Below are 23,636 nucleotides of genomic sequence, written 5' to 3'. Positions count from 1 at the left end.
GGCTTTAAATCCTGATCATGCAGACAATGCATAAAACTCTTGCTTGAATAGGAATCTTATAAAGGGTGTTTGTGCAAACTTACTGAATGTTGCAGACCTCTGTGTTTAGGGTCAGATAGTAAAGAAGTGAAAATGCCTTTTTGGTAAGGGATATTTTAAACCTATGCTTCTCTAGAGTTCAGAAGAGAGTTCGTTTTAATCCATTATTATTGTTTTAATACTGTTACTGTTTTAATTGGTTTTAATCCATTGTTTCTGTTTTCATAAACAGATTCTTTGTTTTTTGTGGTTTTTTTTAGATAGATCCATTTGCATGTTTTTTAGAAGAGTTTAATGTTTGAAACTTTGCTCAGCTGTGGTGTGTTTGAAACTTTGCTAAACTTTACTGACTGGTGGTGTGTGCACATATTTTTCTACTAGAAGTCAGAGAAGGGGGTAGGGAATAGGTTTTCACTCCTGAAGCACTCAGGTTGGAGATGAAGTGTGGCATTTCCAGCTAGAGCTATGTTTTTGCAATCAGTTGAAGGATCTCTTCACCTAGAGTCTGTACAATGCTATGACAATAAGACTTGGAAGTACTTTTTTTTTTTTTTTTTAAATAATCATGGTCTATTTCTTCACTCAAACTTGAATCAACCATTTTCTAGTCATGTGTCTTCATTGTATGATTCCTCAGAAATCAGTGTGCCCTTGTCTGCCATGATTTCCAATGCATTTTCCTCTTTCATCTTTTCATAGATTAGTCTAAAATTAGTGCGATCTAAGGTGTTCCAAATTCCACTGTTAATTTAATAATTCTTTCAATTGCATCTCTGTGATATAGTTTATTTGTTATCAGATTGCTTTAGCTTTTATTTAAAACTGAAAAATTAGGACTTAAAAAGATTGATGGCAATTTTTGCTATGTCTTGGAGGTAAGGTAAAGTAGCATTTTTGACAAGAAGATATAGGGAAGTTCTGGTCAGAGGTATAGGCAGGTAAAGGACTTCCTGTATCCTTCAGCGTGAGTTGTATGAAGATACTCAGGTGGAAAGCTTTGTACTTGTTTCACAGCAATACTGGTTAGAGGGGCATGAACTGTATTCATGTTTCCTTTTTCCCTAGTGAATTGCTTCAATCTGCAATCCAGGAGTTCTAGGTAAGGAATTTGGCTACAAGCTGTAGAATATGTAGAACGGTTTTGTTTTGTTCCCTCCCCCCCCGGAAGATAGGTCAGGATTGGGCATATCGGAACCTTTTAAGATCTGTCTTTGGGAGCTGAAGAAATCCAGTTCCTTTGGACATCTGTAATCCACCTTTATGATGATATCGCATTTCAAAAATGCCAGCTTCAAAAATATCTGCTGCATTGCATGTAATATGGGATTTACTTTTTATTTTAAACCAACTAGAGTGAAGATATCTTTTCTTCCTTCTGAGGGAGTGGGCTAGGGGAGGAAAACAGGGAGAAACAGGTCTCAGTTTCTGATCTGTCACCATTCATCTCCTCTGGCAGTCAGTCTGCAGACTTAAATACTATATTCTTTGTCCCCAACATATTTAACCTCATTAACTTCCTATGAAATGCTAAATACTTAGGTTGCTTTGCTGGTGGCATCTTCAAAAGAGTGCAGTTCCTTGTGCTGTAGGGAGGGGTCCATGTTGCTGTTGCATGGCACCCGAAATGCAGTTGGAACTGAAGCTTTGTTGCATGCTCCTGCTTCTGGCTGGGCAGGTGGCTCTGCTGTGTCTGGGAGTGTGCTCAGCTCCTTCTCCAGTTCTCCTGCTGGGAGCCCTCATGTTTCAGCTGACTCACCTGAAAGCTTTGGGTAGAATGTAGGTTGATAAGGAATTTCCCTCAGATGGACTTGTACCAGTAAGTGGTGTAAGTTGCTTTGAGAGATGTGGAGGGGGATGCAGCTGCCCTGCGGACTTCAGAGATGGTCTTCTGTTCATGCTCACAGTTGGCGTTCCCCACTTAAAACTGAGCCCTCAGGTTTTAAACGCTGTGGCTCACCAAGGGTGACTGTTGGTGTGTGCACAGGAGGTTTGGGATGAGCAGGCAGCCAGTACTTCCACTTAGGTGCCGAGCACTTGGTAGTGATGACTCTTCTAAATTGTAATTGCTGTTCAGTGAGTGACGTACATGCTCTCCTAATAATCTTTAGTTTTTCAGCTTACACGTCAGGTGTGGCTTCAGAGTATGTACCACTTGCAGAGTTACAGAATACACAGTGCTCTAAACAAAGAGGCTGTGTCATTCTTTTGTGGTAATTGTCCAAGGCCTGGATCTTTAATGGATTGTACACAAATGCTGGGTATTGACTCCCTAAATATTAAGCAACCTTTTCCAATTGATTATTCGCCAGGCAAGCTGACATAGAGAGCCTTCATTAAACTCTCTAGATATCGTTGTAGTCTATAAATATTTATGTCAGGACATTCACAGTGTGAAAGGCTTGCTATTTGCTCCACATGGACAAACTTAGAACACAGTGCTTGCATTTGCGAGTAGAAATGATCTTGTTGTCATTTCTGCTTTTTGATATGTTCTCTGGTGAAATGGTTATGAAAATAGGGTGAGGTTTTTGTCTCATTATTATCTTGCTACAGACCTTTTTGTTTTCCATGTAGTTGGCAGAGTTCCCCACCAATTTTGAAATGGAGTCAAACATACCAGTCTATGAATGGGACGGGAATACTGTTAATGCCTTTGTCTGTAATACCTTATTCTTAATATACTTTTAAGAAATTAACCAGTCAAAGTCTAGGTTAAAAGAAGCAATGCTTTAGTTAGTAATACTTTGTTTCCTTAGCAAAATGTTATAAACTACTTGGAGAAAGAAGCATATCAGTTTAAAAGATGGAATGCTTTTTGAGCTTCAGTATTTATATGGACAGAACAATAAGGAAATGTTTTTAATATAAACAGACATGGAAAATGGCAACATTCATACAGATTTTTTTAGTATCTTGTTTCAGGATCACATTACCTAAGTAGAATTACTCCCTTGTGATATAATCAATGTGGCAATAATGGGATTATAGTTTTAATTCTGTTTATGAGGGCCATGTGTGAGCTCTTGATGTCAGATTTGAAAAGTAATCATATTTGAGATGGAGAATTTTAATCAACTAGCTATATAATTTTGCTTAAGCAAAAATTGTTTGTTTTCTTCTCTATGATACCTTTATATTTTCCCCCTTTTTCCTCCTCTGTCTTCTCAGTCCGTTGCCAGAGGAAAAATATAGTTTGTATGTAGCATGCTGGGTTTTTTTAACTGTTTGTGCCTCTAGAACTCCTTAATAGCAAAGATTCTCCTCTGTCCATTGTCAGAGAGTTCAGGCTTCTAGAAAGTAGATGATATGTTTGCTGGAATTCTGGAAGTTAAGGGTGTGTGGAAAGCACCAGAAATTTAAGGTGTCATAGAATTTCAAACTTTGTTACCTTAGTTGTTCTGTCAAAGCAGGGAATAAAACTCCTGCTTATACTCATAGTATTAGTGTTAATTGAAATATTAACACTTCAGAAATCCAAGAATCCTGTTGTCCACACACAGATTAATTGAAAGGAATATTAAGAAGAATAGAGGAGTAGGCATTTGTAGACCTTGTAGTGACTCTCATTATGTCAATTTAGAAAGTGCAGTGATGTTCTTATAACAACTCAGAAACTTAACTGAAGCTCAACAGTTACCCTTTACCCTGTAGGTAATGGCAAAATGAGTAAGTAAGATAATTCCAAGTTTGGTGGTTTTGTTTTTGTGGGTTTATTTGTTTTTCTTTTGGATTTCCAGAAATGAGCCCCATTCAGTATGAAAAAGACAAGATCATTCACCTTGTCAGGGGGATCCTGCATATATCTGTGTGTATCTGTTGTTTTCTGGGGTGCTTTGGGGTTGTTTTTTTTTTTTCTCATGTGTCATTACATCTAATGTAAGCCTGTTGAACATTTGACATTAATAGTGCTGTGATATTAAAAGTATGAGAGTTAAAAGTATGCTACAACAGGTTTTTTTCACGAAATAAAAATTAAATGTCCAATAATTCTCAAAATTATTGAAGTATGTGCACATCTTTCCTTACCCATTAAAAACAGTCCTTGACTGTCCATTTGAACTGGGGTCTTTTGTGCTAAATTCTATGTTCCTGCTTTACAGGAACTTCCTGATAGTGCTTAAAAAATCTAAAGTAACAAAAACCCCCAGCCTCAAAACAGAATAAATAAGCTGTTTTGTTTGATTTGGTTTTTACCTGGTGAAACAAACTGACACACTTCAAGAAATATTTTTTGAGTATCTTTTAGACTGGCATGCAACCTTGGATAAATTGTTGGAAAAGTCATCTGAGAGTAGTTCAGTGCCTGTGAACTTCTTGTCAGTGTGGAGAAAGGCCTTGTTTGTTGGAAGCGTGCTGCTGTTGAGGATGTGATTTTTTTGATCCATGTGGAGCTAAAAGCAGTTGGGATAAGACCCCATGGCTGGGGCTGTTCCCATGTGCTTGGGTTATGCTCCAGCAAAGGAGGTGAGTGAACTGGTAGGATTGACTGGGAGTAACATTCCCAGGCCATTCTCGACTGGATGTGCACCCTCAAACATGTGCTGTCTAGGCTGGAGCACATCATGAACTGCAGCTGCCCCAGAGCAGCAACAAACCTTTAGGCATTCCCACCTCAACTTGCCAGGGTGTACAAGGTGTACCTTGCGCCCTTTAGCGCTCCTCGGCTTTGGGAAATGGGCTCCTGCCGTCACAGCACCACAGTGTTGTGACTGGGTGCTCTCCCTTGGTGGAGGGACGCAGCTTTCAACAGCTTCCTGAGGAATATGACTGAGGCTTTTGGTTTGTTTTCTCATTGTTAGAAGTGCTGTAGGAAAAGGTGATGGCAGAAGGTGTGAAGGGCAGTGTTTTGTTTCAGTGTGATCTGGTTGTCTTCCCTGTCATCACAGTGCTTAGATTGCAAAATACCATCCCTATTCAGATGTGGGACTCTAATTGGTAGAGCCAAACAAGACTTCTTTTCTGCAGGAGTAGAGGTGCTTGCTAACTAACTTTTTCATTAAGTAGATCGTGTCAATTTAAACATGGGTGTTGCTGGTAGAACTGGGGAAGTATTGCCAATGTATATGGAACTGGTATGACTTCATCTGCAGCACTATGTGTTATTCTGACAACTGTTTGAGAAGCTGGAAGAGTGTTGAAGGAGGATTATGAGGACACCTGAGAAAATGAGATGTATAATGTTGAAGTTCTGCAGACATTAATGTGGATCACAGAAGTACTTTATTACACATCCCTGAGGAGCCTTCCTGCTTTCCAGAGCCTGCAGTTGGCCCTGGAAAGTGCCAGGTCACCTTTATTTTGCTGCTGCTCTGTAAGCAGAACGGTAATGGAAGAAGGTGGTAGTGTTTTGTGGCCATGCAGCTGCAAGCAGATGCCTGACCAGGGAGCATTGGCTCTCTGCTCATCCTGTTGTCAGCCAGGTAGATTCAGAATATAAAGTTGGAAAAATGTCAGAGCTAAAGTGCTGTATTCCAACCCCATGAGAGTACAATCAAAAGAACTTCAGAACAGGGGAGTCCATGTTACAGAAAAGTGGACAAAAGATCTGTGTGAGTGTGCTACCTAGCCCTGAGAAGAGCCATGCTCTGGTAATCCTGCTATAAAGCTTTGTTGCCAGCAGGATGATTTAGCAGGTGATGCCTGCTATTTAGAAAGTTCTTTTGCCTGTCATATGCTGGGACTTCATGGTGTACTTCAGTCATGTGTGCTTTTGCTGTAATCTGGCAGGTCTGTTGGCTTTCTATGGCTGGACCTTTTTTTTTTTTTCCCTCCTCTCATTCTCATGTCTCCATCCTTCTATATCTTTAGTAAGGTAATTTTTGTCCCCTGTATTTAGCAGGCTAAAGGATGACTTACTGCCTTTGTACCAGCTAGTCCTGCAGGGTGTCTTGGTCTCTACAGCTAGTATCTGGCCAAAAGCCTGAAAACAGTAAAGCTTAGTGCAGAATCCAAATGCTGTTGTTGCCTAGCTTGGTGTCTTTGCTGTTGCACTGATAATGACTACACATCTCCTTCACTGGCCTGCTGCTCCTGTGACCTTTTGAGTTACCATCTGAACAGCCCTTGCATGGCTTCAGCTTGAGGAATATACTTCAGGTTAGCTGAAAAGAGGAGAAAAGGTCCTTTCTGCCAAGTTTGGGCTGCCTCATGCTTGTTTACTAAATTCCTGCTTGCCTGCTGTGTCCTACAAGTATGTTTGTGAGAATAAGGAGGTTCAGAGAGAAGTGTTCACAGTAAAAGAGGTATGGTGGGCACTAGAAAGTCAGTTTTTTAAAAAAATGTATGGAATTGTGTATTGCACGGAAAAAATTGGGAAAGTGCTGTGACAGAGAACTTGGTACAAAATCCTGGCCTGTTGCTTCCTGTGCTTAAAACTCTTATGTATTTCCTGGTGATATTGTTGTTTGCTTGAAAATATAAACCATCTCTGTATAAGTTTCTTGAGGCTGGCTCCCTGCTATTTGGAAAAGTTTATGTTAATTTTCAAGTTGTCTCTCTTCTTACTTGAGTCTCCCAGGCTTTATTTCCAATGCTACCTCAACCTTTTCATTCTTGCTTCTCCAAACTGAGCAGCAAAACTCAAACATTTGCAGAAAATAAATAGACAGAATTTCTTCTAAGCATGAGCAGTGATGAAGAAATTTGAAACCCAGGGAGTGAAGGGCCAGTCCTCATAACTGACTGCTCCAGAATCCTTGTGCCAGTCCAGAAACTTTTCCCTACATTCTTGTGTTGGTTCTCTGGGGGACGTCTTGGGGATGATTATTGTATTACATACAAGGAGTTTTGTGTATTGAATGGTTTTAAGGAGGTTGCAATTAATGTTCTTTGCTGGTTATCTACGTCTGTTTCTCTTCTTTTCCTTCTCTTGTGAGCTGAATGTGAGTGCATGTCATTCTGTCAAGGCATTTGGAATCCTTACTGTGCCTCATCCAGGTCAGCATGTATTTGTTTGGTACATCTCGTCACTGTGTCTCCTCTTTTCTCCAGTCCTCATGTTTGCTGTCCTCATAGCAGTGTGCTTGGCAGTACCAATTCACTTTAGATGCTCAGTTCTTCAGCAAGACTTTTAAAAGATGGGGAGTATTCCCGTCCCAACTCAAGGACATCATCTTTCAGTATGACAATCCATGGGATTTCTTACCAGTGACTTCTACATGGATATTTCTTTCCACAATGTCAGCAGTTGCTTAGTGGTTTCCACACTACGATTCTGTGGCAGATTGCCACATCTTGTCAGTGGCCACCTCTGCTCTGAGTCCTATTCCTTAACTGGAGGTTCATGAGGAACTGGTTCACTAATTAGTCAAAGCTGATGCAGTCCCTCTTTTCCCTGGTGTGCTAGCGCTTATATTGGTTTGATTTTTGGTGTGAACTGATTCTGGACGATGCCTGGCTAAAAATTGCTTTTTGGCAGGTGGTGGGGAGAGCTTGGTAGCCTTCTGCTGGTTTAGCTCCCTGCATTGTCTCGCCGTGGCACGGGATGAGTGCTCAAGCCAAGGCAAAAGAGGGGTCGGGAACTGACAGCTGGAAGTGAAGCTGGGGAGAGAGGAGATAGCTGCAGTCGCATCTTGAGCAGATCCAGCAGGCTGCCAGTGAAGGGGGGAGATCTGCTCCCCCTTGCAGCTCCCTGCTGCTCGCCTTATGTCGGCTTTGGAGTTTGCTGGACCACTTCTTGAGTTGATTCAACTTGCTGCCCCAGTCAAACCTTTTGCTGATGTAGTGATTTGAATCAGCTTGGAGAGGGGCCCTTAACTAAGGGAGGGGTTAGAACAGCATCACTGGGGCTTGGGAGTGAGAAAAAAGGATTTGGGGGGAATGAGACTCTGCTAATTGCTTTAGCCAGGCTAAACTCCATGTCAGTGAAAGAGAATGAGCATGTCGAAGGTAACGCTGACCTCACCTCATGGCACCCAGAGCTGTCCTGGATCACTGAAGGTAGAAAGGAGAAAGTGGGAATTTGTGGAAAAGGCCACTGGACTAGTTAAAGAAAAGCATGACAAATTCTGACAGCTTAAAGTTGCCACTTAAACACCAAAAATATTAAAAAACCTTTTTAGCTGGTAAAGTGCTTGTTTTATGTTGGTTCATCACTCTGCATCCTGTGGGCAGCAGCAGTTTTATGCCTGTAACAGATGCTCACAAGTCAGATGTACAAAGCAAGAGTTGAGTAAAAAAGTGTAAGGGAAACCAGACTTGAGTGTCTTGGTGATTAGCAACTTTCAGTAAGAGAGACAGGAGTTGCAGCCAAGAGAAATACGTGGTGTAAGAACTGGAGTTTGGCAATGGGAAGAAGGATGCTGGTAGAATTCTAGTTGTAAAAGTAAGACAAAAAAAGACAATGTCTGGACTTTAATACTGCATGTGGTAAACTTAGGAACATTGGAGTTAAGAAAGTTATATGCTGAGTGACCACTACTGGCAGGAGTTTCTTACGATGTAAATTATTTTTGCTGCTGTTGAAATGTGTTAAACTTGAGCTTTTGTAACTTTTGTGTTCTTTAAGGAAACACTTGTTCCTGCTGGTGGGTACAAAAAAAATCCCTTATTTTATAGCTAAGCATAGTTTTTACTCTGTATTGGGTACTTTTATTAGAAGAATGACCTGCATGTAGACCTCTCAGGTGATAGAGGACATGGAAATATTCACTACTGTTTCTGTTTTTGATTTCCAGGATAGGTGTTCGAAAATATGTGCTTCTCTTTGATGTACTGTAGTTTGTTGCAGTTACAATGTATTTTATTATGATCTCTATAGAAAGAGAAATAAAAACATGTAGAGTTCAGCTTCTTAAAAAAAAATCTGAATTGTGTCTTTTTGCCCCATTATAACTTAAATTGCCAAATAGTTGCCCAGCTTTGAAAGGAGATGCTCTTGGACTTCTTCCCAGGTTATTAGTATAGTTCATAACTTCATTATTCAAGAAAGCCATCTTTTCAGTGTCTTGTGCTTTTGAATTTGGGACAGGGTGAGATCTTCTGGCACAGTTTTGCTCTTGGCACTGCTGCCTTAGTGAAGTAAATGCAGAGATGATACTAGGTACTAATGCTGCCAACTTCAGTTACTGGGTTTTATAGCACATTGAAGCCTTCGTGTTTTCTGGGAAGGGCTGGAGGCAGTGGGGGAACAAACCTGGTTTTTATTATTTTGGTGATGCAGGCTTCATTCCTGAATGTTGCAACAAATTGGAAAGCTTAACGTCCTCATCTGCCAGCCCTTTGGAATGTGTTACAAGTTGTGGCTTTGAATCAATCTGCATGAAGCTACACATCCTAAGTGTAGCTGTGTTTCTCCTGAGTTGTCATTCAGCTAAGCTGTCTCGTTGATGCAAAGGTGTTTGTCTGCAGTCCTTGCCCAGCCAGTCTGAGCTCTGAGTTGAGCAGGGAGCAAGTAACCTCTGCAGCGTGGCTGTGTTAGGCTCAGCAGCGCCTTCAGGCCTGGCTGATCACCTGGTGTTCCAGTTCAGTGCATGCTGTGTGCATGGGTGCTCTGTGTTGCACATAATAATGGAGCTTGTACTCACTGGTGTGTGGATTTACTTTTTTCCAAATGCTGGGCATGCTGTCTTACTAGAGAAGGCTGTGCCAGTTGGCTGCACACTCTCCTGTGTGCACTAGATGACACTGAGCTGGCTGTTAACTAGATTTTTCAGGTTACAGTTGTAGGCAGGCTTTAAAAAGTAGAGGGTTTTATTATATTACAATTTTGTGCACCTTGCAGTTTACTGAATACTTTTTTTTCCTGAAATGTCATCATAAGCAATCTGCCCTTCAAGAAAATGTACTGTAATTAATTTTAAATCGTAGGGGGTGGGAAATTATGCAAGGAAGGGAAGGAGATAGGTAATAATAAATTCTTTATATAAAGATTCTCCATCTAATTTTAAAAAGTCTACCCCTTCTCCATGGGAAGATAATCTCTAAACTTGAATGGTTTTTTCCACAATAAAAAGTTGCTTTCTGAAGAAGGGAATACAAATACAAATTTGGTATTATTAAAACAAACAAAGTTTCACCCCTCCCTTGTTCTATCTGAAGTTTATCATAAATCAAGTTATATTCAGTGTTTTAAATTCAGGATGACAGTCTAAGCAATTTAGTTTTCTTAAAAACCAACAAAACTCCCCTCACCCCAAAACATACATGGCAGAACTCATTTAATTGCAGGTAGATGAAGGAACTTTCTTAGTTCTTTGAGCTTCTGCCAATTCACATGTGACAGTGTTTTTGAGAAATTGTTTTGCAATAAGATAGTGAGGGGAGTAGTCTGATCTTGGACACCAGCTTTTGAATTTACTGGAGTCTGTTAGTATTTCTAGTTTCAATGTGAGTTTGGCATACAGGGAACTGTACCTCTTATGGCGGTGTGGCCCTTGACATTACTGAGCCATGCACATCTTTGGCTATGTAAATTTTGCCCTTTTGGTTAGGATATTCATCCTGCTGCAAATTTGAAGTGCCCACCTACGCTAAGGAAGAAATCTGCAAGACCCCTGTGAAATTTGTGTGGTGACAGGTAGAGAAGCATTTACGGATCTAAATGCCCATGTACAGCACCGGTGCTACAGTTTCTGTGTAAAATGCAGGGAAAGGTAGAAATGTTTTCTGATAGTGGATTTAAAAGGATGTCATTGTCTGCCTTATACAAATGTAGTGTTTTTCTGAACCTTTTGTTGAAGTAGGAATAAGGCTGGAATTTTCATAATGCTATATACAGCTTGTAGTTAAGGACAATTAAGCAGGCATACTACATTTAAGAAGCTGTCTTTTTTTCATGGTTACTACTTTACATTAGTCATCTTATGTGTTGTTATGAAAAATATACAGACTGTGCAAACTGACAGAGTAAGCAAATAAAGCATATAAAATAAAAGCTTTGTGTTAGAGAACTAAGCAGGAATGGTAGAGCTGAGTTTGAAAGAACTGTGTTGTCCATTCCTGTAGGTTTATGTTTCTCCCTACCTCCTCCCTACCTTCAGCACTCTAAACCAACATTTGCCTCATGCTGTGCAATGAATTTAGTATTTTTATGTACTATATGTAAAATGTCTGAGATATATAATTTCAGGGAGTATTGACATGCAGGTGGCTCTGCTAGCTTGATGTGAATTATGCTTTTATAGAAGACGGGTGTATATTACTAAATTCTGTAAAGAAAAATAATCCTTGCTCAGGTGAGCCAGCACTGACTACTTAGAAAACTGTTTTACCCTTGCCTTTCTGATCCTTCTCTACAGAGCAGTGTCATTTGGGCACTTCAAACCTCCATTTTCTTTGTTCTCTCCCTTCTTCTTTAATGTTATTTTAATAATGCACAACCCAGAATAGCGAGCTGCCCATTACGAAGGCTTGTAACCAAGTTGAAAAGCTTTGAGTCAGTGCTTTTTAGTCAAACTTCAAAATGTCTCCCCAGTATTTCTTTTTTTTAAAAAGATACTCTTAAATCAGTAGCTACTGATGGCCTGATGCACCATCAGTACAAGTTATACTTGATATGAGTGACGTTAACACATCTGTCTGTGTGTCCCCCCGTTTCTGTCCCATGTGCAGCTGCCCCGCTGCTGCTGTACGCGAACCGCCGGGATCTGCGGCTGGTGGACGCTGCCCATGGCAAGGAGAACGCTACGGTGATCGTGGGGGGCCTGGAGGACGCGGCCGCCGTGGACTTCGTGTTCCTCAAGGGCTTGATTTACTGGAGTGATGTCAGCGAGGAAGCCATCAAACGGACAGAGTTCAATAAATCCGGGAGTGTACAAAACGTGGTTGTTTCTGGACTTCTGTCGCCCGACGGGCTGGCCTGTGACTGGCTGGGGGAGAAGTTGTACTGGACAGATTCGGAAACAAATCGGATTGAGGTTTCTAACTTAGATGGGTCACTGAGGAAAGTTTTGTTTTGGCAAGAATTGGATCAACCCAGAGCAATCGCCTTGGATCCTGCAAGAGGGTAAGTCTTTTTAAAAACAGTTGCAAATACCAGAGCTTGTACTATTTCTCATTTGTTGAATGATTTCAAGTGCTGTCGTCAAAGTTATCCTAAGCCATTTTGCATCATTTGTTTCTCTTTCTACTGGTATGATCTGCAAACTTCTGAAATCCATTCATGTTGGTTTGTCAATAATCAGGAATCATCAGACTTTAAAAAACAGTTCTAGAAACTTAGTTTGGCTATAGTGCAGAAGATTAGCAGAAGCAGAAGTTCTAACCTAAAACCTAATACAATCTGCTTTGCTCAAAAGGCTGTCAGCTGCCTGTGGACAGACTTGTGCCTCTCTCAAATGTCAAGAAATGAAATTTTTTGGAGCTTTATTCATTGTTGATATTCATGCTTTTTTGAAGAATCTGAAGAAATGGGAGAAGTCAACATACTGTATTAATAACAACTTGAGATGTATTTTGAAGCTTAATCAGAAAATTTACAAGAGAGGCTCCTTTCCCCACCCTTGGGGGAACTCCTGTTTTAGAAAATCTCGTGTTTTTGTCTGAGCTCCTTCTAGAACTTGTGGTTTTCTCAGCTCTCATTTGAGTCCCTGGATGTGGCTCTTTCTGCTCTGTTCTTGGAACAAAGCAGTGTTTGCCAACAATGGAAAATTCAGTAGAGTTTTGGCGATGTTACGTAAATGACTGGCTTGAGGTTACCCCACGGGCAGTCATCTGTGACAAAGTATTTGGGACAGCCAAAGTGGAATATTAATATTAATGAAATGTCCTTGATGCTGTGTAACCTTTTGAAAATATTTTATATCTGTAGTATAAAATTTATTTTTACTAGCTTTTCCTTGCACAAACAAGAAAGTTCATCTATTGTACTGCCATTTCCCGTATGTTTTTCAGCCAACTCTTTTTCAGGAGGGAGAAATCAGTGGCTTGTTTCTTCGAAAAGATGAGGGTTGTGTTTTGCTGCTTGCCACTTCTTTGCATTACAGTTTTTTTGTTTGGCTTTTTTCCTCCAAAAGAGGAAAATCTCTGCAAAACATGGCTTCTTTCCTGAACTTCTTAGAAATACCATATCTTGAATATTTTCTTCTACAATTTCAGTAGTCCTTTGACAATTTATAAACAGAAAGTACGTTTATTTTCTAGTACATATATTTCAAGCTTTAGAAATAACAAAAGGATGGATGTGTGCTTTTCCTGTGTATTTGCAACTTGTAAACTGGAGCCAATGACAGTGTTAGTTCTATTTCATTATATTCTAGAACTGTTTAAGAGTATAAGGAAAGTGTAATGTTCATGTCTTTTCTACCCACCATCCCAAAAGTGAGAGAAAAAGGAAGGAAAAACACAGTGGCTTTGATTTGGCTTGTAACCAGAGAGACTGAGGTTCTTGTTGGTGAGGAGTAAAGCTGTTGTGAAGCCAGTTGGTCTTTTTTTAGAACAGTATTTGTTTTTTCTGAATGTGCACAGTAATATGCTCAGCAACCCCAAGTCGATGTTTGCATACTCTTTACTCTTTCCTAATACTTTACACTAAGAGGAAAATACAAGAAGAAAAATGAAATTGATCAAAAGTAAGGCAAACCTGTTAGTTTTTCCATACTGATGATTTGTTAAAGCAGTAGGAGTAAACATACTTCAATATGCTGAAATTTAAAACAACTCAAGCAAAAAAAAGCAAACACCAAGCCCCCTTCCCCAATCCAAACAAAACCCCTCTAACCAAAACAAAAAAAGCTTTCCAACAACTGTAATTTAAGGACAGAATATTTTCTTTCTTCTGAATTTTTGAATAGGTCACTTTCTAAGTTGTTATATGAAGGGTATGTTTTAGGAAAGGAATACAGCACTATATCCATTTTCTGGTTTACCATATTGTAGTTGCAAAAATTGCAGTTCTCATATGCAGTTTTATAACAGAAAACCTTTTGGCTTTTAATAAATCTGGTTACATTTCAGAACAGCCTTCAAAGCTTGAAATATAGGTGGAAGAGTGACATGAACACAGAGATGTAAATTTAAAAAGATAAATAATTCTCCAAACTGTTATTGTATGCATGCTGCTTTCACCAGTATTTACATTTTTTTAGCCCTGTAATTGTCTTTTGGTTTCAAGATGTTGCCTGGCAAATAGTTGTAGGAGTAAGCCATAAAAAATTCTAAGAGTAGTTAATAAAATCTGAAACCTGGAAAAGCAAACCCCGTTATTTTCCTGCAGTCTAATCCACCTCCTATTATGCTCAGACGATGTTTGTCTCACATACAATTTTATAAACTTGCAATTCATGGAAAGAAATGATTTAGCAGCAAAACTTACACTAAGGTCGTCTTTAACAATAAGTTCAGTTTTTCATCAGAGTTAAATTGTGAAAAATAGTTGATCTAAAGTAGCATGCATCAAGTATTTAATGAAAAAGCTGATTTAAGTCCCAAACTACTAGTCCTTTCTGGGGTTGCATGTATATTTATTAAATGTATCTGTCTTGCTGAAAACATGAGAATGCCTACTTGGAAATGAAATGCTAAGCGTATAAACTAGCAGAGATACATAGTGATGAATAATGCATTTTCTTGGAAGTGTCCCACCTAGTGAAATTTAGTAAAAATGAAATGTTTCACCAGTGCTCTGGTCTTTCTCACAACCTGCTGCTGTGGGATACTCCAGGGTTGTGAAGGTCGCTGCTCAGTGCTGCTGTGATGCTTTGGAGGAGCGTGATTGGGCTCTTTCAGAGCAGTTACAGAAACGTTTGAGACGTTAAAGAATAAGTGCTTTGAGTAACCTTTACTTCACTGCCAAAACCATCAGGTGATTTGTGCGTGAGGTTCTATGTGTAACTGAGATACTGGAGTAGAAATTAGACTTGGTTCCCATGTCTGTTACCAGTAATAAGAAATGCAATAGGTTTACTAATGGAAAATATTTGGTAACTGAGGCACAGCAGCCAAGTCTGATTTTTTTTTTTTTTTTTTTTTCCCCCCTTACTGTAGGAAGGCATTAAAATCTGAAACATCTATATTCTTCTTACTGGCCATCTCTGTACATTCTGAGGTTTGAGCTTCTCATTGCTCGTGTTCGTACATTATGACTTACTTGTTTCAATTGTCTTGATACTCAATAAAATACTGTGTGTGCAGCAGGAGAGAGAAGGGCCCCAGATGAAGGTGAGGGGAATGGGGTGTTTGTTCAGCCTTCTTTTGAAGTCAGCTGGCAGGTTTCAGGAAGGCTTCTTGGTCCTATCCATCCTTTCTGGAACTGCTTATTCCTGACTGGTGTTAAACATGAAGCCCTTCTTAGTAAGATCTGCAGCTGGGGATAACACTGCCAGTTTAATGGTGACTTTTTGCCAGGAGAAGACCACTTGTTAGATCACCAAGTGCAGGAGAGCACTCTATTTAAGAACAGCTCACGTGAAAGTTGAACAAGTGGAAAAGAGATCTTTCTGCTTCAGCACTCAAGGTGAAAAAAAAGGCATATGCAGATTCTTGAGCAAGTACTGCTTTAAAGTGCAGTATTGTATATTTGTATTGCTGTTTTCTTGTGGTGTTGGGGGTTTTTTGTTGTTGGGGGGTTGGTATGTTTGTTTATTTTTGTTTTTTAATTTGTACAGCCCCTTTGTCCTCATGGTAAAGACTTCATTATCATAGTTACAATTCCCCAAAAATTACCCTGTAGACAACTTGATCAGCTTTCTTCATAAGGAGCACTATCAGAACGGAACTGGCTTTTCTCACTTCCACATGTATTGTTCACCACAAAGGGAATTTTAAGTGCCTGCTAGAAGTGGTGACTAATTGCTTGCTTTTCAGGACGTGTTTTAAATCAAGTGACTATATAGAGTTACCTTAATTGTTAAGGTCTTGTAAAACTTTTGGGTTGTAAAGGGTTTTGGTTAATGAACGGAATTAGAATACAAAGAGCTACAACACTTTTTATGGCAGCTGAAGTTGATTTCTGGATGAAGTACTTTGAATGTTGGGGAAGATCTTCAGGTTTAATGGGTACCCCTCCCCCAGCAGAGTTTCGTTTTTTTCATGCAAAATTTTGCAGGGAGCACATACTTTTTATAGACCTACTTCTTTTGGTTTTTTGAAAGTTGGAAACAGGTGTCTGAGCATGTCAAGCACAGAAGCAACTGTAGAACATGCCTTACATCTGCACATGGTAATGAAAGATTTGTGGGAAGTGGTGGTACTTTCACTGAGTGGTAGGTGTTATACAACAGAATAAGGAAAGGGAAATGGAGAGTTCTAATAACAGTTACAGTACCTTTGATTTTGGGGAAAAAACATTTCAAAAATGAAAAAAAATCAGAATTTCTCTGTAAATTCACTTCTACAGTATATTTTTGTTTGCAGGCAAGTTAACATTGCATAAGATGGCACTTTGGATGTAAATTCCCAAAATAATGCAAATAACTGAAGGCTTTGCTTCATACCTTCTCTTGCTTGATGCCACCTCTCCCTTGGGCAGGTTGTTTCTGACTGGAAATCTTTCTGCTGCTCTTCAGTTGACTGTAATGTTTCACAGGTGACAGATGAGTGCACTCAGCAGATCGTTTGCTGTAGAGCCTGGCTGTGTACTAAGCAGGTAATTTTGAGGTTTTATGGGTGACATGTAGGCAAGTGATACGAAATCTGCAGACTCCGGTGATTATGGCACAGAGATTTATAAAGTGTATTTAATCTTTCTTCACCTAAGGAGGCTCTGTTGATCAGATGATGTTGATGGTTGCAAATACATCGCTAAATTCAGGTAATAGCTAGGATATTAAACAAACCACAAGGTATTTTTTGGTTGCTTAAATATTGCAACAGTATTGCAGAGGTTGTCCTGATGAAACTGCATCAGGAGTGGCCTACCTTGCCTCTTGGGGCTGCATGTAACTCTGGGAAGATCTAAAATGCAGCTCTGCTGTCACTCATAGCTGGGTGATCCTTGCACAGGCACTGCTGGGTGGCATGAATCTCCAGGCATGGCCTTTCAAAGCAGAGAAGGTTGCCTAGGCCAGGATTATATTGTGTGATTCAAAACCCAACAGGGTGCAATGCTTCATCCTGCAAGAGCCTAGCGCAGCATCTGGAATGTCCTTGCCATCTCTGGCTCCAGAACTACTGTAGCTCCCTTTGCCTCTCAAGTATAAGCTGTTTGGAATTTTGCTCTTGGTCCTATGTAGGTCTTTGTACTGGGAACAAGATCAGACACTATTCATTTACTGTACTTGCCTTGAATTTTAACTCTAGGGGGTTGTTTGTTTGTTTTTCTTTAGGGTTTTTTTGTTTCATTTTAATCTCATTGACAGGCTGTTAATTTTCAAAGTTTCTCTTGCAAAACTTTGCAAAGTTTGTTTGAGATTGGTCATGTATGGTCTATATGATGCTAGTTTCTGGTCCAATGCTAGGATATTTCCATGTTGTTGGATAGATGCAGAAATTGTAAAGGTGTCATTTTATTGCACTGCTCAAAATGTTAGCTTCTTCCTCATCATCTCTTTTCTCCTCATGTGATGGAGAAGGTGAAGGAAGGTAACCAGAAACCCACATATTTAAAACAGAGTGAGGACTTGGAGAGGTGACCTCTCTTGTAAATCTTGCTGTGCTGGTTTTAGATGTTACTGCCACTGTCTGCCTGTCCTCACCCTGCTGCCAGAGGTTACCAGGAACTCGGAGGAACATGCTTGCTAATATATTTTCTTTATTTTGCAGGTGTTTTACCTAGTTTTCCCTTTGTGGGAGGAGATGGGAGAGATTTGGCTTGCTAGAAATCAAACTAGAGTGAACAGAATTGGTTAGTGCAGAACAAACATTCTTCTTAGAGACTTGTGTAGCAAAGTTGTAGACGCTTTTAGCTGTAGGCGGGTTTGAAAATAGTCTTACATCCCCACCTCCTTCTTTCAGTTCTTGGGCTGGAAAACAAGACTGTGGAGAGGATCAGTTGAGAGCTGTGCTTTTCCTCCTGCCAGCATTCCTGTGAATCAGTCACTAGCATCTTGCAGCACTGTAGAGTTTGTCAGGGCACTTAAGTTCTTTGGCTTTTTTTTCACTCTGTCTTCAGTTTCAGACTTGTTCTGGTGAGACATGTAAATATGGCATGCAACATGATGGTGTGTTGATAATTTAAGGTAACTTTCAAGAGTATGACTTGTCCTGTCCTTTAACAGGTCAGTGTTGCCGTGATAAAGGTGACAGGAATTAGTTAACTTTATGCAACTTGCTGTAAAGTATCCATGTATCAAAGTATACTTCAGATATTTGCATGCAGTGTTTATTTAATAAGTTAGAACTAAGTATTTAAAGTGAGGTAGTAATTTCTGGTCTGCATGAATAACGTCTGGTGGGCAGGCTTCTGTATCTGCATTTTCAGTCTCTACAATTATAACTTAGCATCCAAGTCTAGACTGTGAAGACCTGTATTTTAAAAAAGAAAAATCATGATTTTAGACTTCTGTTATGCATGATGTTAATTAAAAAATATTTTTTCATACGCGTTTAAAAATGAAAATAGTCCTAAGACAACTTTTAATAACTTAACAGGAACTCGAAGGGACCATACTAATTTACAGCAGAGAGTTATAATCTGCTAAGCTGTTCATTCTATGTTCTTGCTTGAGAAGAAGTCCAAATAGCATTGCTTGTTAAGGAAGCAGAGTGGCTTTAAAGGAATGTCCATGCAGTTTCTGGGGAAGAGGCCAGAGTATAAAAAAAAGCAAACTTACAAATAATCTTCCTCTCCCCCAAATATAACTTACTGGACTTGGCAGTGTTTGTCAGGAAATCATTACTTCAGAATCCATGACAGCTATTAAGACTTGTATCAGGGAGCTTGTGATTGCTCACTAAAACCATTGCAGCTGACTGAGCTTAATAATCACAAGGAATTGGTTTTATAATTCATCTTGGGGAAAGGTTTTGTTTGTAATCTCTTTACTATCTCAAGGCAGGGTATTACAGAGGGAATTTTTCCAGAAATGATGGTGAGCCTTGCAGACAGTGTGTGTTAAGGCAGATCTGCACCAGAAGACAAAATTAGCCTTCACTGATTACAGCTCATTACAGCTCATTGTAAACTTTCTCTGTGCATCCTGCAACCATCTTCTTGCCTTTGTCAGTGAACTTCAGTGCTACAAACGCACTTTCTGCCATAAGATGAAATTGCACTCACAGTTCTGGCTGTGGTGTATCAGCCAACAGACCTGTACAGCTGACATTTGTAGCCAGGCAGACCCAGCCTGAGTCACAGTGGGTCCGAGGAGCATGGTGGTGTGTGGCCTTATCGTGGAGTGCACAGATGGAAGAAATCTTAGATTTTCTTCACTTAAAATCAAGGTAGGGTTGTTTGGTTGTGGATTGGCTGTGTCCTCCATCCATGTTTTGGGGAGTTACTGAAGTGTGTCCATTTTAGAGTGTAAAGTTTGGTCCAAACTTAAGAAGAAAGGTTTTGGTCTGTTGTAGAAAATGGAGCAGAAAGTTGCCTTTGTTCCTCTAGAGGACGTTGATCATTGGATTCATGTTTTTGACCAAAAAAAAATTGATTTCCGGCTTATTTCTTAAAGAAACCGATAAATTCCTTTGCTAACACGATTTGAAACAGACTGATAATATTCTTTAAGTAAACTGTGGATTAAGTTTGTTTAAAAAATGAAAATCAGAGCACTCAGCTGTATGAAATTTCGACATGATTAACAAAGAAAAAAGTCTATAGAAGAACCATCTTTATTTGGCTGCATTCCTGGGAAAAAATAAGTCTATCCCTGTGGAGAATGTGTTTCAGTACTGCCTTTTCTGTAGAATGGTCAGATAAAATGTCACAGGATAATACATTGTCTGGAGGACATTGAGCAAATGCAGCTTTCACAGTGCAGCCAGTGAGAACGGAGGACGTACTAGGGACACATGCTGAGGTGGCCTAATAAAATACCTAAATAAGCATTTTGAGAACTCGTGTGACCCTGTGACAGGAGCAGATTAGAGTTGGTTCACATTAGAAAGTGCCAGGGTTGTTAGGTGAGCCTATATCTGAACCAGTACTATTTTACCATTTCAGGGTCTGTGTATATATGTCCTGAAAATCAGCTGAGCAAAGCAAAAGTTACCACTTTGGATTTCTGCTTGACACTTGGAGAAAGAAATTACTCCTTTTAGCTCTTTGTTGTGTAACCGTAGCCTAAGTTGTGAGTTTCTGGTCAGTCTGTTTCTTTCGTGGTAGATTCCACCTTCCAGCTTGTTTTTAAATCATCTGTCCCAGTTGCTGGTGTTCTGTAATGAAGAGAAGCAATAGGAAAAACCAGAGCCTTTTCAGTGGGAGCGGAGTCACTTCAGATGGGCCAGCGATGCGGTTCCACAGTATTGCTCTAGATTTTAAGCTGTGTACTTTAAATGCATATGTGTGGGTGAGAATGTATATGTAATATGTGTTTGTGGTGTCTGTGTCTCGTTAATTGTATCTCATACTTGAAACAGGCTAATTGTGTTGTACCTTAAAACCTAAAATCCAAACAAACTGACAGAACATCTCCTTCTTGTCCCCCCAAAAAACCCCCAACCAAAAACCAAACACAAATAGCAAACCCCAAGTGCCCATCAACATGGAAACCTTTTTTCCCCTTGAACCGATGAGTAGAAATACAAAGAACAGTAACACATTTTCTGGACCTTTATGGTTTAATTAGAATCCTTCTAATACCACTCTCCTAAAAAAAAAAAAAGAAAGTCAGCATTCTGGGCCTCTCTCTTCCACCCTCCTCCTCCGCCTCCTTTCTTTCCCCAGGGTTGTTTAACACATACTTTACATTTTCATTTCTCATTTTCATTTCTCATGGGAACCGTGTCGTTTCTCACTTTTACATCTTAATTCCATGTTTCAGCATAAAGTATTAGTTGTATTAAGTTTTCTCTGTCACTTCAAGCAAGAAGTAGTAAAGATAGGAAATTATGCAGCTAAGAGCACTGTTAAGTCAAAGAGCTTTTTTCTAAATAAATCTATGTTAAGTATGAAATTTATTTTTCTTATTCAAAGGATAAGTAAGATCTCTGCTCTAGCACATTGTTTAAAAATTCCCTTAAAATTCAAGAAAGCTGTCTTGCAAATTAAGCTTCTTTTGCTGTGTATTGTAGCAAAGCATATAAATGTCTTCAATTCTCAAGTAGAAGATGATTCTTTTACTATAAACAATATGTTTGTCATAGAATAAAACCGTGCTTTATATCATGATCTAACCTCCAGGTTAAATTCTGGCAAACTTCCTCTTGTACTAAAGATACTATTTTGATATTTCTATGATTTTTCAGCATGCATTTTTCTTGTATATACTAAAAAAATTTTTCTCTGTGAAGTACATGTTTAGATAGATCTGGGTATAAGCCTGGTTAGCCTGGGTTAAAAATTAAGTGGGGGAGTGAAATTACTCAAGAGGCATATATGGTTTATAAAGTAGTGGGCTCTGGTAGGTCTTGAACTGTAAGACCATCCTGGAAGAACTTCCAGATGTGTAAAACAAAACCTGCCTATTTCTTACTGTAATCTCTTGAAATGTGGTGGAGCTCGAGCAGTTGTTAACAGTCCAGAGCTGTCTGGTTTTATTGTCCCTGCTTATGTTGGTAAACTGGTGCTTCACCTGATCATGAGATGTCACACAAATGTTCTGTTCAGGTTGTGCTGTAATTTTGCTGTTAAACAATTCGTTGTTTTATTGCAATAGGATGACACTCTGTTTTAATCAGTATTTTATAATGTGCTTACAGTGGCCAGCAGTGGTAGCTGGAGGTTCTGAGTGAGCATTTCTGTTGCCCTCTCTCTCCACATGTGTAAAAGCAGCCTCTTGACTGAGGAGGAGGGTTGCTGGATGTGGTGTCCAAGCCAGCCCTCAGTGCTGAGCTGGCAGGCGTAGGATGGCTTGGCCAAGCAGTCAATACTGTAACCAGAGATTTGTTTTAGTAGAGGTCTGATTGCTGCTCATAACCACTAAAAGCTTAAGCATTAAATAAATTATATAGTTCTAATCAACATTTTATAACTACAAACCAAATTTGGATTTAAATGATGGATACTATGAAAGCATGAAAGTACAATGTGTTCTTGAGGTTTGACAGAAATTTGTTACTTAACTAGAGAAGAATTGTCTCCTTGTGTAAAAAAATGTTCGTCCATTTCAAAACAGAAATGAGACTTGGAAAACAGAATTCTAAACTGAGGCAAATGAGACTTGAAAAACGGAGTCCTTAATATAAATGCATTTTTTAAAATGTAATTAAAAGTGGTGATCTTTCATCAGCTTATATAACTAGAGCATTTTGCCCACTATTAAGTAGACAAAGGGCAGTCTTATTGATAGCCATGAAATAGAAACAGGTTCTCCTCGCTTCCAGTCACAAGTTTCCTTGTGTGGGGCAGATTCTCATTAAACTGTGGCCCTGTTGTTGCAAGTCCTGTCTTCTCTGTATCCCTCTTCATAATAAAATGGCTGCTATCAACTGGTCACACACAGATAATTAGCTTATGAAAGTTTAAAAAGGAAAATCCAGATCAGAATATGGAGGACTTCTATGCATCAGCAGGTTTAAATGTCCAGCAGGACATACCTGAAACAGAGCCGAGCAGTGGCTGGAAGAAAGGCTTGGTAATTTTTGAGTTTTGGTAGGCTTTATGGTCATCCATAAAGAGGTAGAATCTTCCCATTTTCTCCAGTATAGGAATCCAGAATAGGATTTCAGATGCCAAATGGCCACCTGTGCAACAGGGTGGGAGGTCTTAGATTTTTGAGCTCTGGCTCCTGTTTGTTTTTTGTCACTCTTCTGCTTTCAAAGCCTGGCCCTCTGCAAACTGGTGGAGTTCACCAGTACAATGTTAGCAGTACATACACCAAATGATCTATGAATAAGAGGTGCCTGAAATGTGTTACAGAAGCCAACCCATTAGAATGTGAATGGAGTTACAGAACAACTTGGTTTGGGCGTAGGTATTTCAGAGCCTACAAAGCCTTTGGACTTTTATCTGAGGCCTTCACAAGCATGTTTCTCGCTGCCTGTTCTACCTAGCGCTTTGTGGTCCTGGAGCTAAGGGATCAGTATGTTTGGAAAAGACGGAGGAGAGAGAAATTCCTTAAGATACGCTAGAAATAAGTTTATGAACATCAGAAGTAAAATTTGTTGTATTGGAAAATGCTGCCTGGCAGCTCTTTATAGACTAGCAGAAGTCCTATATTTAAGGAAAGAAAAGACAAAACAAAAGGCAGTGACCCTGAACAATTAAACAGGCTCGATAAGAGCACTCCTGAAATCAAGTGGAAGGTCATCTATGGGAGTTCCTTGATGCTTAAACGTTGACTTGAGTACTGCCTGTCTAATCTTAAGCTCATGAATGACTTGTCATGATTCTTCTATTGCTGATTTCCAGGACTGAATTTGATTGGGGAATGTCATTCTTAAATTTGCAATTACCTGCTCAAGTAGGGGGAAAAAAAAAAGTTTTGTACCAGTGAAAGAATCTGCAGAGCCAGTTAGCTATAAATGAAATTTATGATGTAAATATACTACTAAAAAAAAAAGTTCTGCTAATGGAAAAGTCACTAGTATTTTGAAAATAGGTGTACTCAATGAAGTTTCTGCATTAAAAAAACCTACTTAGAAAACCTACTTAGAAGCAAATATGTGCATTTTGAGATGGAGGA

At 39.5% G+C, this 23,636-nt stretch overlaps 1 protein-coding gene across 2 annotated transcripts in view; it reads left to right on the top strand.

The window, feature by feature from the left end:
- Positions 1 to 23,636, top strand: part of LRP6 (LDL receptor related protein 6) — a 121,311-nt gene that overhangs the window by 3,106 nt on the left and 94,569 nt on the right. For both annotated transcript variants that reach the window (XM_048300958.1, XM_048300957.1), the window contains exon 2: positions 11,590 to 11,983. In XM_048300958.1, coding sequence (XP_048156915.1) covers positions 11,590 to 11,983 — 394 coding nt within the window. The remainder of the gene's footprint in view (positions 1 to 11,589; positions 11,984 to 23,636) is intronic.

This window comes from Corvus hawaiiensis, chromosome 4 (genome assembly GCF_020740725.1).
Source record: "Corvus hawaiiensis isolate bCorHaw1 chromosome 4, bCorHaw1.pri.cur, whole genome shotgun sequence".
NCBI lineage: Eukaryota > Metazoa > Chordata > Aves > Passeriformes > Corvidae > Corvus > Corvus hawaiiensis.
Note: the sequence above shows the minus strand (reverse complement) of the source record. Positions and strands in the feature narration are given on the sequence as shown.